This window comes from Phoxinus phoxinus, assembly GCF_949152265.1.
Source record: "Phoxinus phoxinus genome assembly, chromosome: 4".
NCBI lineage: Eukaryota > Metazoa > Chordata > Actinopteri > Cypriniformes > Leuciscidae > Phoxinus > Phoxinus phoxinus.
The window spans coordinates 266,819-281,582 of record NC_136879.1 but is presented as its reverse complement, the minus strand read 5'-3'; the positions used below and the strand labels follow the sequence as shown (position 1 = coordinate 281,582).

The window sequence follows — 14,764 nt, the reverse complement described above, 5'->3', positions numbered from 1 at the left end:
AAATGTGAAAATAAATGAAAAGTGTCTATTACAGAATAACATTTAGATCTGCTCAAGTTGCATTAAAGATTTATTTTTCGCAGCATTGAGCATTACAGCCAATCACAGCGTGTCTGTTGAGCACATGAATGCAGTTGCCAATCAAAGGCGTTTAAATTAGTCACTGGTGCAGACAGTAGCGGTTTTAGGCACGGGCGAACCGGGGGCGGCATTTTTTCATGTCACATGGGGGGCGGCACGAGCTGTAAAAAAATAATAACAATCCTCTGCGCCGCGAAGCGGTTTTCTATTATATATCATTTCAATTATTGCCAAATTTGCGCCGTCTGCCGTGCACAGAAGGGGGTCTCACCCAGGGTGTAATTCAATGTAGAACCGCCACTGGGTGCAGATGAAATCTGCTGAAAGTGAATTCAGCGTTCACCAACATTCTGCAGTCAGATCTGCATGTTCACGACAGCTCATCATAAACGCGTGCAGATACTATGGCTGCGTTTACACTGGCACAACAAATCCGATCTTTTACTCGCATCTGACACTGATCGGAATTGGTTGCTCACGTGTAAACACAAAAATCCGCATGAGATCGGATTTTTTTCGCATCCGATCTGAGCCACTTCCAAATGTGGTTTTAAAGAAGAAGAAAAAACGCGTTTTCTCTCTCTCTCTCTCTCTCTCTCTCTCTCTCTCTCTCTCTCTCTCTCTCTCTCTCTCTCTCTCTCTCTCTCTCTCTCTCTCTCTCTCTCTTTTTTTTTTTGGAGTAAACTCAACGTGAGTGGCGTTTGGGAAAGTGGAGCATTTGTCACTGTTTCTCCTTTGGTATCGCAGTCGACAAGAGTGAACATTTCAAATTGTCCCCCATATATACTGTACCTAATGCATGCATTGAAAATTAACTGCAGAGGTTCGGGAAAATAGTTAGTGGAATGACATTAATTCCACTCGGGTGTAAAAAGGAAGGCTTAAAACATCTGCTGTTTATGGTTTTAGAATCGCCGGCGCTAGATATCTCGTTTCGGGTTAAACATGAAGACAAATCATATGATCTATGCGAACACTAATCATTTGAAATGCTTCAAGTGCGGTAATATCGGGCATAAATTATATTTCGGGCATAAATAGATTGCCCGCATAAAAAACAAGCCGAAGACGATATCAACAAAACAAGTGAAAGTGAACAAGCGGTCTGGTGAAGCAGAGAATGCGGATAAAAGTAAAGAGACAGAGACAGATAATGAAACCGACAAAGAACAGAATGAATCAAATACTCATGAACAAAACGAATCTACTGAAAATACAGGCCAAAAGGAATCGGGGGGAAATAATTAATAGAAAATAAAATGAAGGGAAAAAAAAGGAAAACAATTATAATTGTGAAAAAAAAGTACTTTGAAGAGGCAGGGACAAGCGATGCCAAAAAAAACTCATCTTGAAAGTTCGGATGATATAGATGCAGACACTGTTGAGAATGGATTCGATAATGGGCTATACCTGTGTAAGGCCAAAGTCCGGCATCCGACCAGCGGGGAAGGTCGTGTTAGATCTCACATTTGGGCTGCATTCCAAACCGCATACTCAATGAGTAGGTACTTAATTTCAATAAGTACTTACTTAACGAGCGCTAAAAGAGTAGGTACTTTATAGCCAAATCTCGTTAAGTATGAATGCGAACCGGAAATCTGCCATGTTGACGTTATCATGTGACCTACGCCGCGTTATCACAAGTGCAACAACTTAAAAGATTTTAACGACTCGTTTAATTCATCTATCTGTAAATATCTTGATATTGATTAAACTTGCTCATTTTATGGTCTTTTTGAAGAAACTGCTGCCCATTTATTTTGTGAATACATTTAGGGTTGATTTAAGTTCTCATATTTAACCCTACTTATGTGACCCACCGTTTTATCCTTAACGATATTATTTATTTTTTATTACGAAATCCCAAAATTGTCATCTCTTGAATATGTTGTTAATTTCTTTATTTTATATCCAAACATTTTCATCCACAGGCAAAAGTGGCTTACTGCTGTTTTCCTCTTTTTCTGTCGTTTCATCCCTCAGGCCTATAAATAACAAAAAATGCATTATTTAAATGTATTATAATTAATTATTTAAGAAAAGATATATGAAGATATTCAACCTTCTTCCTGTGTATAAAATCTCATATTATGTAATTGCAAACCCATGATATATATATATATACACACACACACCTCATAACATCAGTAACTGGACAGCCCTACAGAACTGTTTTCCTCAGCGTCTGTAATGTCCGCACAAACACAAAGGAGACGTTGGGCAGCTGTGTGAAGATTCGCCTTTGGAGAAAACTGTTGATTTTATACGTATCATTAATACTAAAAATCAATATTACCCCAGAATGAATTGCATTGATATCCCACCCAAAACCATACAATAATAACAACGAGAAATACTGACCAATACTTATATTACTTTTTACTGAAAATGATATAATTCAACAAAACAAACAAAATGTAATGTATGTCATATGACATAGCTATGCATGAATACACTCTAGATGTGTATATTGTGGACATATCTACATTTTCATTTAAACAATTAATTAAAGCATTAATTAATTAAATAATTATATTTTATTTACTGACAACAATGATAAATATTAATAAATGAGTAAATGAATGAAAGAAAGTCACCATCACACAATAAACAAATGCATATAAAAGTCAACACATGAAAAAAAAAGCTTTATTCAAACTACAATCATGCATGTAGACTACAGGCGCTGAACCACATCTACTGCCATCTCAACACAGCGGTTCCCCTTCTGCGGCTTTATTCTGATGAACCAGCCGACCGCCAGAGGTGAGCCGTGCCGGAGTTTGATTTCAGTATTATTTAGCAGACAAGAACGCTTTTTTCCACAAATGCCGCCATCATCTTTCCTTGCAGGTCCTGCTCCACCACAACAGCTGTGCAGCAAATGCACAGAAATCAAGAATCAGAAAGGTGCTGTAATAGCTCTGTTTGAAATTACAATAATTAAAATAAACTACAACTTAATATTTAAATTATTATTCATTCCTGTAGTATACTCACTCAACGCCTTTGATGACAGCATCAGCTTCATGAGCCTCTCTCCACCGGATAAACACACATCTGTTCATCTGTCCCTCAAACACACATCTGTTCTTCTGTCCCTGTAACATCCAGACAAGACTCCCATAACCTCTGTGATTTATGAGCTCAACACTACATTTACATGTTGAGGTTGTCTTAACTTTTTATCCAACATACATGTTCCTCAATTTATCAACAGTACTAATGGACAAATAAAATAGATAACTTATGTTTAGTTACTTTATAGATATGTTCTACATAATAGCACACATACCACTCAGATGTATATTTCATGTTGTGATGTGCTCTTCTGCAATACTTATAAAAGATGTTCCTGTCAGATGTAAATAGACGTTTAAAATAAGCGTCTTTAAGATGTTTATGGTTTATGTAAATCCACGTTAGAGACGTAACTTACGTGTCCTTACTGGAGCTCCTGTCAGCTAGAGCTAACGTTATACATAATAAAACGTGTTTTTACAGCAAAATCACAACTAGACTATACTGTCTAACTCCTTTACACCTTCAACAGTTAAAACGTTTACTCTATAGTAGTTTAACACATGCAAATTTAACACAAGGAACCGTGTTTACTCACATTTGAAACCCCGCGCGTCGCTGATCTCCGTGATGTTTGATAATGACGTATCCCCTCGCGTGGCCTCCTGGGATAGAAGAGTATCCATCGGACTGCACTCAAAAATCTGCCTGGAAGCAGTAAGCCATCCGGGAACTTCTCGCCTACTCTTTTATGAATACTGATGTTTCGAACGTACTGCTTCCTTCACGTACTGTTTTCGCCTACTATATAGTAGGAAAGTAGGCATATTGGAACGCACTAAAGTCCGAATCTCGCGATAATTAGTACGTCACCCAGGTAGTTCTCGCCTACTCTTTTGGATTCATACATACTTTTTCGCTCGCCTACTCTTTTTCCCATACTAAATAGTAGGGAAGTATGCGGTTTGGAATGCAGCCTTGGTCTTATATTTGTATGGTTTAACCTCTGCCATTATACAAGACCTGAACTTTTGCCTCTAGTGGCCAAGAAATTGTGTTGCAAGTGCCAGAGTTGCACACCTGAAATCAATGCAACTATTAGTATGGCTTGATTCTGTCTGAGGGTGCGTCCCAATCGCATACTATCCGTCCTAAATAGTATTCATAAATAGAATTAGTACGTCCCAAATCGTAGTATGTTGAAATGAGTGTTCCTAAGATACCTGGGTGGTCAACTATTTCCAGTCAGAATCCGAAGTGCAGATCGATGCGCACGCTAGCGGCTGATATTGCCCATAACCCATCGCGCGCTGGACGTGGATTCGGTTAGAACTACAAACACGAGTGAAAAGTGTTAAACTACAGTCATGGAGGGCGCGCGAGTCCGGCGTTATGTAGAGAGGTTTAGATAAAGGGGTTTGAGTGATTAATTATCAGTATCTAATATGACGAAAATGTATTTATTCAATGTTGTCCACATTATATTCCCTCTGCAGCAGCATTGTGAACTTTTGTAAAGACACGTTTAGCCATTAACTTTTAAATGCATCATTATATTCAAATTGCGTTATAGGGTCTAAATCGGGCTTGAATTGGTTTGAATTCCATTTCATACACTAGTTTTAATATGTAAATTGAATACGCTTTATAAGTTGCAAAATTAAAATCTAATTACAGAAATGATTAGATATGTTTAACATGTTCAAGCAAAAACTGTAGCAAAATGATCATTTAAATTTAATTTGTCTTAATTGCATTTACACTCACAGTTAAGACATTTGCGATTGCATTTTCATTAAGTGTCCCGCAATGAATGTAGCAAAATTCAATGTGCAAATTGAAAATGCATTCTGAGCCGATCTAATTGTTGAATTAGTTGATTCAAAGTATTTCACATAAAAGATAACACAGATACATTGATTATGGTAATTATAACATTTGTCCTTATAAAAAATGCCCCTGAAAATCAATGTAGGATTGTTTAAATATTATATGATCCAGTACAAAATTGTGTAATTATTGTCTCAGAAACATACTGACACACAAAAACGTCCTTTATGAGTCTGTTAGCTGCTATATATAGTGTTGTAGCCCAGATTATTATTTTTTTGATGATTTTAATCCCTGAGCTTGTACTGATGTAACAATATGGAAATGGATAGATGTTATAGTGTTCAGTTCACACAGTAAACTTGTGTTTTTGAAAAAGGGTTTTTTGAATGTTCCCTTTCATGCAGTGTGTAGACCAATCACAACAGACTGAGACATCTGACCAATCAGAGCAGAGTAGACCCATCAGAGCAGAGTAGCTCACGGAAAGGAGGGATTTAAAGAGACTGAAGTAAGTATTTCTGAAGTAGAGATCAGTGCAATTCTTCATCTAACTTTATGTGTTTTTTCTGATTTGCAGTCTGGAATGATGATTGCGCCTGTAATAGCCAATCTTGGACCATTGGAGACACTCTCTTTTCGACCTAATCCAGGCGAGGTACAGGCAGACCACTGCACATTTCCCCAGACTATTTACATCCATCACAATCTCTTCAGTTCTACCACATCATGGCAGAGTGTTTGGTTTGTCCTCAGGAAAGGGTTGAGTAACACTGCACTTCTTTGATTGACAGGTGGATGAGATTTTTACCCTGACACTTGAGCATTTATGTCAAGCCCAAAACAGAGGCTACACACACTTCCGTACTGGTGACCGTTATGGGTACACACTCCCTGTGTTTCACAGTCCAAAGTATCGAATCTGGGGTCTGACGGCAGTGGCCTTAGATCATGCTCTCAACCTTATTGTGCCGCCAGAGCATCTGTTGGACCACAGCACCTTCACCACACAGGCTGCCTGCTAAACATGGTCAAAGTACAGATCTGGTTTCAGGAAGAATCTCATGGAAAACTCTCAACAAAAGTCTGGGTCTTATTTCATATTTTGGTCTTTAAATTGGTTTTATTTCCTGTATCCAAAAGGTCTTTGAGGTAAAATATGTCCTGGCCATTTCTCTGAGATTCCCCCTTTGCTGTGTTTAGGCTTCAGGGTTAATGGGTTGCATTGGTTAGCTGGTGCACTGTTATGAAAAGTGTCAAGTTTGATTGACATCATGCCTCCAGTGAAATTAAGTGTGTTAATTTACACAACATACATTGAATGTATTTTTGGGATTCAGCATTATGAGTTTTGTTTTCATCATCTTAACCTAGATGGTTGTTTTAAATGTGATTGTTCATTTATTTATCCAATGCTTATAATAAAAAGTGTTGCATACTATAAAGTTTCAAGGTATCTGTACTGAATTTGTATTATTTGACAGCAGGGATTCTCAATCCTGCACATGAGAACCATTTTCCTGAAATTTAGGTCTACCTTTAATCAAATGTACCCACCGCTAGATGTCTGTGCTCCTGTTGTGTGGTGTTCAACATCTGTTGCATGCTGTCGATGTTGTTGATTGCTGTCAGTCAACAAACACAGTGAGTAATGTGATCTTCTCCTCTTATTGTCACTTGCACTTCATCTAACATGTATACAGATGGTACTCAACCAGAATGCCTATTAGCGCCGCGCCAGGCACCGCGGCAAAACTACCGCGGTAAAAATAATCCAGTCGCATTTCAAAGTCATTCGCGAAATGACCGCCAGGTGGCGCAGAGGGACAAGGTGTGATTTGCCAGGGGGGACGGGGATTTCCTTCTGGTCTAAACATCCCTGCTTCTGCTGAATTATTTGAATCCTCCCTCCACAGTAATCAATGCTATAAATTACTTCACCAAGACCATTTAAAATATATAATGTAAAGATATGCAACAGGCACGTTTAAATGACTAACAATAGAATCAGAACCAGTTTCAGTGACGTTCATGGCTCCAGTGGCCTTAATGCATGCACGGCTTTCAAAATGTCACAAAGCATTTTGAGATTATTTTGAATGAAATATTGAAGTTTATAATTAAGTATTATGGCACACCACGCCGAGTGGCGCTATCCATTGTTCTAAAGTCGGGTTTGTTTGTTTGTTTGTTTGTTTGTTTGTATACTTTATTGTCCTTTTTCAGGAAATTTGTCTTGGACTCAAAGCTGCATTTATACACAAATACATACATACAACATATGCACACACAAACCAATAAATAAAAAGCTAAAATCTATATGAGACTACATTACTACATCTTGCTATTTAACATATTAATAGATACAGGAATAAATGACTTTTTGTAACGGTTGCTTTTACATAATGGGACTCTATACCGTCTTCCTGATGGTAGCATCTGATACATTGAAAATAAAACATGGCTTGAATCACTCACTATTGTCTTTGCATTTTTTTAAATCAGCGATTCGTAAATTGATTGAAGTGATGAGTACTCCCTTACACCCATAACTTTCATTGCAATTTTCACAAGACGAGCAAGCTGTGATTTTAATTGGACCGTAAGATTGCCATACCAAGTTTGCATCCCATAATTCAAAAGACTACCTAAAACAGCGTAATAAAATAATTGCATAATTCTCTGATTTACACCAAACAGCCTAAGTCTTCTTAAAAAAATACAGTCGTTGCTGGAATTTTGAACAAATATAATCAATGTGGGCTTTCCAAGTAAATGAACGATCAATGATCACACCTAGATACTTATAGGTATCCGCCTGCTCAACGATATTATCATAGATGATAACTGGGCTATAATCACCTAATCTTTTTGGATCTATTATCATTTCCTTCGTTTTTGATACATTTACGATAAGATTATTTACATTGCACCACCGCACAAAATTCTCAATTTCAGACTGATACGCTAATATATCTCGATCTTTCTCTAGGAGACTCAATATCACTGTGTCATCAGAGTATTTGATAATATAGTTGTTCTTATTTATACTAAAACAGTCATTTGTATGAAGAGTAAACAGAAAGGGCGAACATACGCAACCTTGAGGCGCACCAATACTAATAGATTTAACATCAGAGAGTGTATTATTTACTTTTACATATTGTGTACGATTGGTTAAGAAAGAGAAGAGCCACTTAATGATAAAAGGGTTTACATTGCTTTTTACAAGCTGCGGCTGAAGCGTATTAAAAGCGGAGCTAAAATCTACAAAGAGCAGTCGTGCATAAGCATTAGATGTTTCTAGATGTTGAAGAGTCAAATGAGTGATAGTGTTAACAGCATCAACAGTCCCTCTTCCCACCATATAGGCAAATTGAAATGGATCCAATAATGAATTTACACTACATTTCAGTCTCGACATCACATACCTCTCCAGACATTTCATAATTACAGAAGTTATAGCAATTGGTCTAAAATCATTATTATCAACATTTTATTCTGGCATGAATAAATTATTCTGGGTTTTATTCTGGCATGTTGAATTAGTGTTCGACAGACGCGGCGGCGCGTTCATTTGGATTTATTTTTCTCATAACAGACAGCTATAATAACTTAGGCCCTAATAGGCTACTCCGTAGTTTTTCAGTCATACAGATCAGAGTAGAGTAGCCTACATCGTTCAAAACTGTAAACTTTTATTCATATTCAAACTTTTATTCAAAAGTGTATCTGTCGTCTCTGTCTCCGGGAACTGCGCGTCACAAAAATGAACCGAAAGCCACTTGCCTCCGCTCAGTCACGATAAGAAATCGGCTATGTCTAAAGCCTTTAAATGTCTAAATATTTAATAAATGTTATCTGATTATGTAATCCGTATGAAACCGAGAGGTGCTGTAGGGTATATGCCTCGGACTCTGGGTCCGTATGAATTAGCTCAAATGATCTATAGGGAATTTTAATAACTAATCATGAATATGATTAATATATTGCATATTACAGTTACATTAAATTATCGAAATTGAAGATAGGCTATATGAATATATGAATAATCAATCACAACGAATTATAATTCCTCATTCATGCATCAATAGTCTTATTTCAGATCGATTATGAGATAATCTTTAAGGGAAATTATGTAATCATCAAATCGGTGTTGTCCAGCAACGACCGTAAGATTAAACTATCAATTTCTCAATAAAGCTATCCCTTACAAACTCCAAGAAATATTAACTTTCTGGCCGTGAACCTTAATTTTCTCGTGTTTATAAAATTAAAACTACTTAATGTAGTAACCAATAAGAGCGGGTAGCTTTTATATCTTAAATCTCATTGACGTTTGTATTTTTATAAGCATTTATCCAGAGACAGTTGAATATATTGTTTTAATAAATGCAAAACTACAGAATATACGGACTACACACACTGATTATGTACATACTTACAGTTAAACATTACAAGACAAACGAATAACAGATGAGAGAGGGAAAGTTGGAGAGATAGGGGCGCGCGCGCCGAAGCACGCGCTGAGGTTGTAGAGAGAGAATGAGAGAAAGAGAGAATGATCACGTGTGACCATAGAACAGCAAAAATCACAGACCTTTGGGAGCCATCAAAATGCATCGAACCTTAAAACATTAAAAACTCGTTAGAGTGGATACTTGCAAAAGGTCGTGTGTGCGTAATGTGTCTGAGAACAGCCTGCGTGTGGCCTCCTCTGAGCAGAGTGCGTGCGCTCGTGTTGAGGCGCGTTCTCTCGTGAAGGCTCGGACAGGGTGCGTGCTCTCGTGTCTCCGGGGCGCGAGTTTTGAAGAAGGCCTCTTGTGGAAGTGATATGTTACTGAAGGAATTCAGGCTTCGTTCGTTCGACTCGTAGGTGGCAACGAACCAAGGAGAGTTTGAAAATGAAACAAAAGAAACTTTATAAAGAAAATAAAAGAAAGGAACTCCTTGAGGGAGTTCAGGATCGGAGACTTCACATGGCGAGCAGACGATGAAGGCAGGAAGCGAGAGAGCAGGAAGAGCTTTGTCTCTCTTTTTAAAGGAATGTAAGGATAACGCCTTCTCATGGCGGATTGTCCAATCACCTTCAGTGATCGGGGAGCGGGAGACTTTTCTTTGTCTTGTCAGAAGGCCCCAGTCTGTGTAGTTTATGACAGAGCTTTGGTTCAGTCATTTCTATGACTGAAAAGGATTCATCTAGTAATAATCATATCATTGCAGTCTATTATCGAGATTCAACTCCGTTAGGTCTCAAGATTTAAAATGGTATCAAACACATTCAGGTTAGATTATATGATAACGAAGTTACATAAGATATACAGATTAGAAGCATTTAGTTTTTGATTAATACACATTGAAACTTACATTAAATCCCAAACCTGTCATGACATATAAATGGCAACACAGAAAAATATCAAGTCCATTTGTTGAGGTCTTAAATATGATTCTGTTGAATAAAGTCTCTTGGTGTGTGTGTGCTTCTTTGGGAAAAGAATGTTTGGGTGTCACGTTACATGTTGGTGTGAGCAATGTTGGTGTGTGTGTGAGAATCACAGATTCGCTAATCTGAAAAGCAGCTGTCATTGTCAATGTTGCTACATATTCCCCCTTTTTGTTCGATTAAGTCAGGGGATGGACTTCATCGAACAACAAATTAGCACAATGGATGACAGGTGGTTTCAAGGCTGTTGGCTCAGCTCACATGAGGTTGAGGAGGTCGATGGTGTGGGGTTCTGTGAGAAACCACCGACACGGCTTTGTGAGCTTGGCTGTGGATGTTCACGTCTCGTTGAGTCTGGCACAGGGTGAAGGCCAAGACGAGTGTCGGTGCGTGGTCGGTGACCTTGGAAAGATACAACAGTATCAGCTGCGGTCCAGGTTTGGACACAGGTGAGTGGTGTTCAGGCTTGGAGGGTTGTGTTGATAGGAGCAATGTTCGTGAGTTGGGACCCCCTTTTCTCAAACCAGAGATCTCCTTCTGGATCTAAGGTGACGTTGTAGTTCTTAAAGGATGGGAGTTCCAGTGCTGTCTGGTACTCTTTGCTCGGAAGATGGTACCATGACAGGTTACCGAGGTGTGAGATGGCACCTGTCGGTACTTGAGTCGGCATACTCTGGCTGAGCAGGTTGACACGGCTGGTTGTATCATGCTGTTCGTGAGTGACAGTGGCTGTGTGCGCAGGTGTGTTAGCCAGCCATCGTTCACCTACAATCTTTGCTTGTGTTTCTGTGACTTGTGTGCGAGGCTTAGCTTCAGCAGGGCCGCGTGTGTGGCTGGCCAGGGGTTGCAACGCGCAGATTCCTTCAGTGTTGTCTCTGAGGAAGGGCTTGCTAGGGCAGAGATAGTGAATGTCTTTGGTCAAGGTGCACCCGTGACGGTTTGAGGCCGGGTACAGCAGGGTGTCGCTGTCGTGGTAGGCCACCACGTCTGGAGTGCATATCTTGAACTGGGTCCTGCTTTTCCAGGACCCGATGTTGACAATGTCTTTGAGCCTGTAGGCTCGGTTTGACTCGATAATGGGTAGGTTTAGGAGAAAACCCACTTCTCTCTGCTCGGGGTTGACGTGAAGTGGGGTGGCGCAACCCAGAGAGTAAGCAAGGTGTGTTTGTAGAGGGTCAGCTGGCGTGGTGATGCTGGAAGCCAGCACAGTTCGCACAAGGCTTAAGAGTTTCAGGTACGGTGGGATTACACCTGTGGCTAGGCTGTCATTGGAGGAGCTGACCTCCCACAGCATGTCTGTCATTAGCGCTGTAATCAGCGGAGTCTGGGCAAAGTCATTCTGGAAGATATTAAGCAGCGGTTTCATGGAGTTCACAGTCTGGTTCGCTGCGTTGACACTGGACATACCAATGTTAAACAGAGTTCTGGCGGCAGCTACGGCTCCGAGCAACGCTCCCAGGAACCGTTCGGATCGGTGGTTGGTGCTTAGGAGTCCTGATTGCGTAACAGTCACTTTCTTAAGTTGGTTGAGCATGTGTTCGACCTTGGCCTTGGCATGAGAGAGGGAGTCCTCTGTCCATTGGGCACTTGCCCAGATGTATGGTGCTACGGTGCTGGGGTAGTGTGTCCTGTAGACCGGGCGGGGCTGGATGAGTCGACCATACACTGGCTGAGTGTAGGTTCCGCAGTCGGTGATCAGGAGTCTCAGTTGTTCTCTCGGTGGCAGCTGTCCTCTGGATGGCTTACAGCACGGCATGGCGAGCCACAGCAGCAACCTGGTACAGATGACAGGGAGAGAGAGAGAGAAAGGGAAGGAAACGAGGGTTGTCTTTGGTTGGACAGGGCAGTTCTTTTACTTTGTGGGTGGCAGCTAGGTTTAGCTCGCCTTGGCCCACGTTTTGTCACATCTTGCTGCCAGCCTGTCGCTTGCTTCAATGTCTCGTCAGTGACTCTGGTGCTGTGTTGTGCCGCACATGATGCATCATAGGTAAACATTGGCATGACCCCCCTTGTGCAACTGTTCATCACAAGCTTTTGCGCTGTGATGTCAACAGGTGCAGAACACTTAATGTTGTGTGCATGCGGCGTGTGCATGTTATGCAGCGGTTTGAGGCACTGGCTGTCAGTGAGTGTAGACAGCGTGCGAGGGGGGTATGAGCGGTGGCAATGCAAAGTCTTTGTTGTGGTGTCAGAAGCCCGCATGTCCGCTATGTTGTGTGTTGCAGACAGCGGAGCCAGCGTAAGCGGCTCAGGGTAAGGCAGTGTAGCCTGTAAAAGTCTTATGCAGTGTGTAGTCGCTGCAACTGTGAGGGCGGGTGGGTGGGTCTGGTGTGACCACTGCGTTCCGTTTAGTGCGCCAGGCTTGGTGCGGGCATGAGTTTGGTCATGTAGCTGCAGGTCAGTCTTGACCTTGGGGCAGCAGTTGTTAAAGTCTTTTGTGAGCTGGAAGGTGCAGGGTAGCGAACTTGAAACTTGACCTGGTGCTAAGTCTGTGTCGTTGTGACTGGCTGTGGGAGTTCCCATGAACTGTGTGACCTGACAGTCTGACTCTGTGGAAAGTCTCGTGACCTCTGTGATCTGACAGTCTGGCTCGGGTGGCCTGTGTGACTGGATGGGGAGAGGTTCTGGCACTTGAGCCCAAAGAGTTCGCTTTTTGAAGTCCAGTAAGGGCTCGAAACGATCCAGCAGGTCTTTGCCAATGATGAGCGGATGAGTGTTCATTGGTGAAACGTACACAGGGTGAGTCAGCGACATAAAACCTATTGACAGGTGGATTAGAGTTAGCTGTTCAAACCGGATGCTATTTTGGCTGTATGAATGCACATTTAGTTCACAAGTGTGAGATTCAAGAGTTCGATTCTGTCTCTTAGCTTCGACTTTGAGTCTTTTGAAAAGTTGAGATGAGATCACAGTGAGGTCTGCTCCTGTGTCTATCAAGGCTTCAAGTTTCACTTCCTTCTCCAAAGTGCAGGCTAGGTAGGGTTTCCTGGTCACTCCCCTTTCAAGAAGGTTTCCCAGAAACTGTGGCATCGGGGCTGTTGTTGTCAGCTGGAGTGAATGGCAGGTGTTGTCAGTTTGTGATGCAACAATGAGTTCACTAGTTGGTGACTGGCAAACAGTGTTCTGGGGGGCAGTCGCATGGAGGGAGTGAGTGGAGCTGCTATGTGGTGATGTAACAGCAAGGTTCATGGGTTGCGATTTGATAACAATGTCTGGTGGGTTGTCCCCGGGAGGGACGTGTGGCTTGCTGCGGGGGCAGCTAGCCGGAACAGCACTTCCTGGGACTTTGTGATGTTGGTCCCAGGTGTGATGTGTTGTGCTGTTTCGTGTAGGGTGTGCAGCTGTCAGCTGTGGTGCTGGAGTGGAGCTGTCACTTTGTGGTGTGACAGCTAGCTCTGTAGTCTGTGGGGGGCGAGCAGTGTTCGTGGTGCTTGGCTCAGGCAGATGGCAGTCAGACAGGGTGTCGGTTTCAGTTCTTATGCTTAGACATAAGATGTCTGGTTCGTCCTTGTCTCTCTCGCGATGTTTCCTGTGAAGAAACTCTTTCAGCATCCTCACGATCTCTGCTGTCTCCGACGTGGCTGCACTGTGTTTTTCTGGTGTGCGATGAGGCTTGGGCTTACCAGTAGCATGTCGAGAGGGGTTCCAGGGCCGGCTTTCTGGGCTTGGAGTTCTGGACGGCGGGTGATGCTGGTCCCAGAACCTCTTAGAGCGCTCGCTCCGATGCTTTGGATGAGCACCGTCACGGTTGTGCTGCCCTCTGCTGGCTTGGAACGGTCTTGACTCTCTGTTGAAAGATCTGTGACTGTGGTGCTGTTGGGCACCCTCTGTGTCTAGCTCTGAGCAGTGCTCAGAGAGAGAGTAGATTGTGGGGTCTTTTACAGTCTTTTTAGAAATAGTCTGTTGCTTGGTGTAAGCTTTGTGGACCAAGTCTCGTAGCTGTTGAGTGGACATGCTACGTGGACAGGCCAGAACGCCTAAGTGATGACTCACTGTGGGATGCAGGTTTCGGAGGAACAGCGTCCTGAAGTTGACATCTTCTTCCATACCGGGCTCGTTTCGTGCTCCGAAGTAGGCGTGTCGGAGTCGGCCGTAGTAGGTCTGTGGGTGTTCAGGTCGGGCCTGTTTGATGTCCATGGCGGTGAAGACCCCTTGTTCTGATTCTGGATCAGAGAATTCACGGATCAAAGCTTGTCGCAGCTGCTGGTAGTCCCTTTTGACAGTCTCTGGTCTCGGCTAGACGTAATTCTGAGCAGGTAAAACTTGTCCCAAGCGGTCACGTTGGCGACAGTTTGCAGGTGAAAGTCAATGTCTTGAAGGTAAGCATGTACATCATGGCCTCCTGCAAGGTTTGGAGTGAACGTAGGAATGTTTCTGGCCAACTTGTCA

General features: G+C 41.9%; 2 protein-coding genes across 6 annotated transcripts in view; one reads left to right on the top strand and one right to left on the bottom strand.

Annotated features, from left to right (window-relative positions):
- The window catches only part of nudt8 (nudix hydrolase 8), a 47,560-nt gene extending 41,553 nt beyond the window's left edge, over positions 1-6,007 (top strand). For 3 of the 4 annotated variants that reach the window (XM_079609057.1, XM_079609058.1, XM_079609059.1), the window contains 2 exons: positions 5,513-5,590; positions 5,727-6,007. In XM_079609057.1, the coding sequence (XP_079465183.1) occupies positions 5,513-5,590; positions 5,727-5,957 (309 nt within the window). In that variant the 3' untranslated portion in view covers positions 5,958-6,007. Of the gene's footprint in view, positions 1-5,339; positions 5,444-5,512; positions 5,591-5,726 lie in introns of all 4 variants that reach the window. The other variant, XR_013797106.1, reaches the window with a different exon arrangement.
- LOC306996503 (DNA topoisomerase 2-alpha-like) overlaps positions 54-14,764 on the bottom strand; it is a 202,589-nt gene continuing 187,878 nt past the window's right edge. For both annotated transcript variants that reach the window (XM_079609054.1, XM_079609056.1), the window contains one exon: positions 54-2,333. In XM_079609054.1, the coding sequence (XP_079465180.1) occupies positions 2,260-2,333 (74 nt within the window). In that variant the 3' untranslated portion in view covers positions 54-2,259. The remainder of the gene's footprint in view (positions 2,334-14,764) is intronic.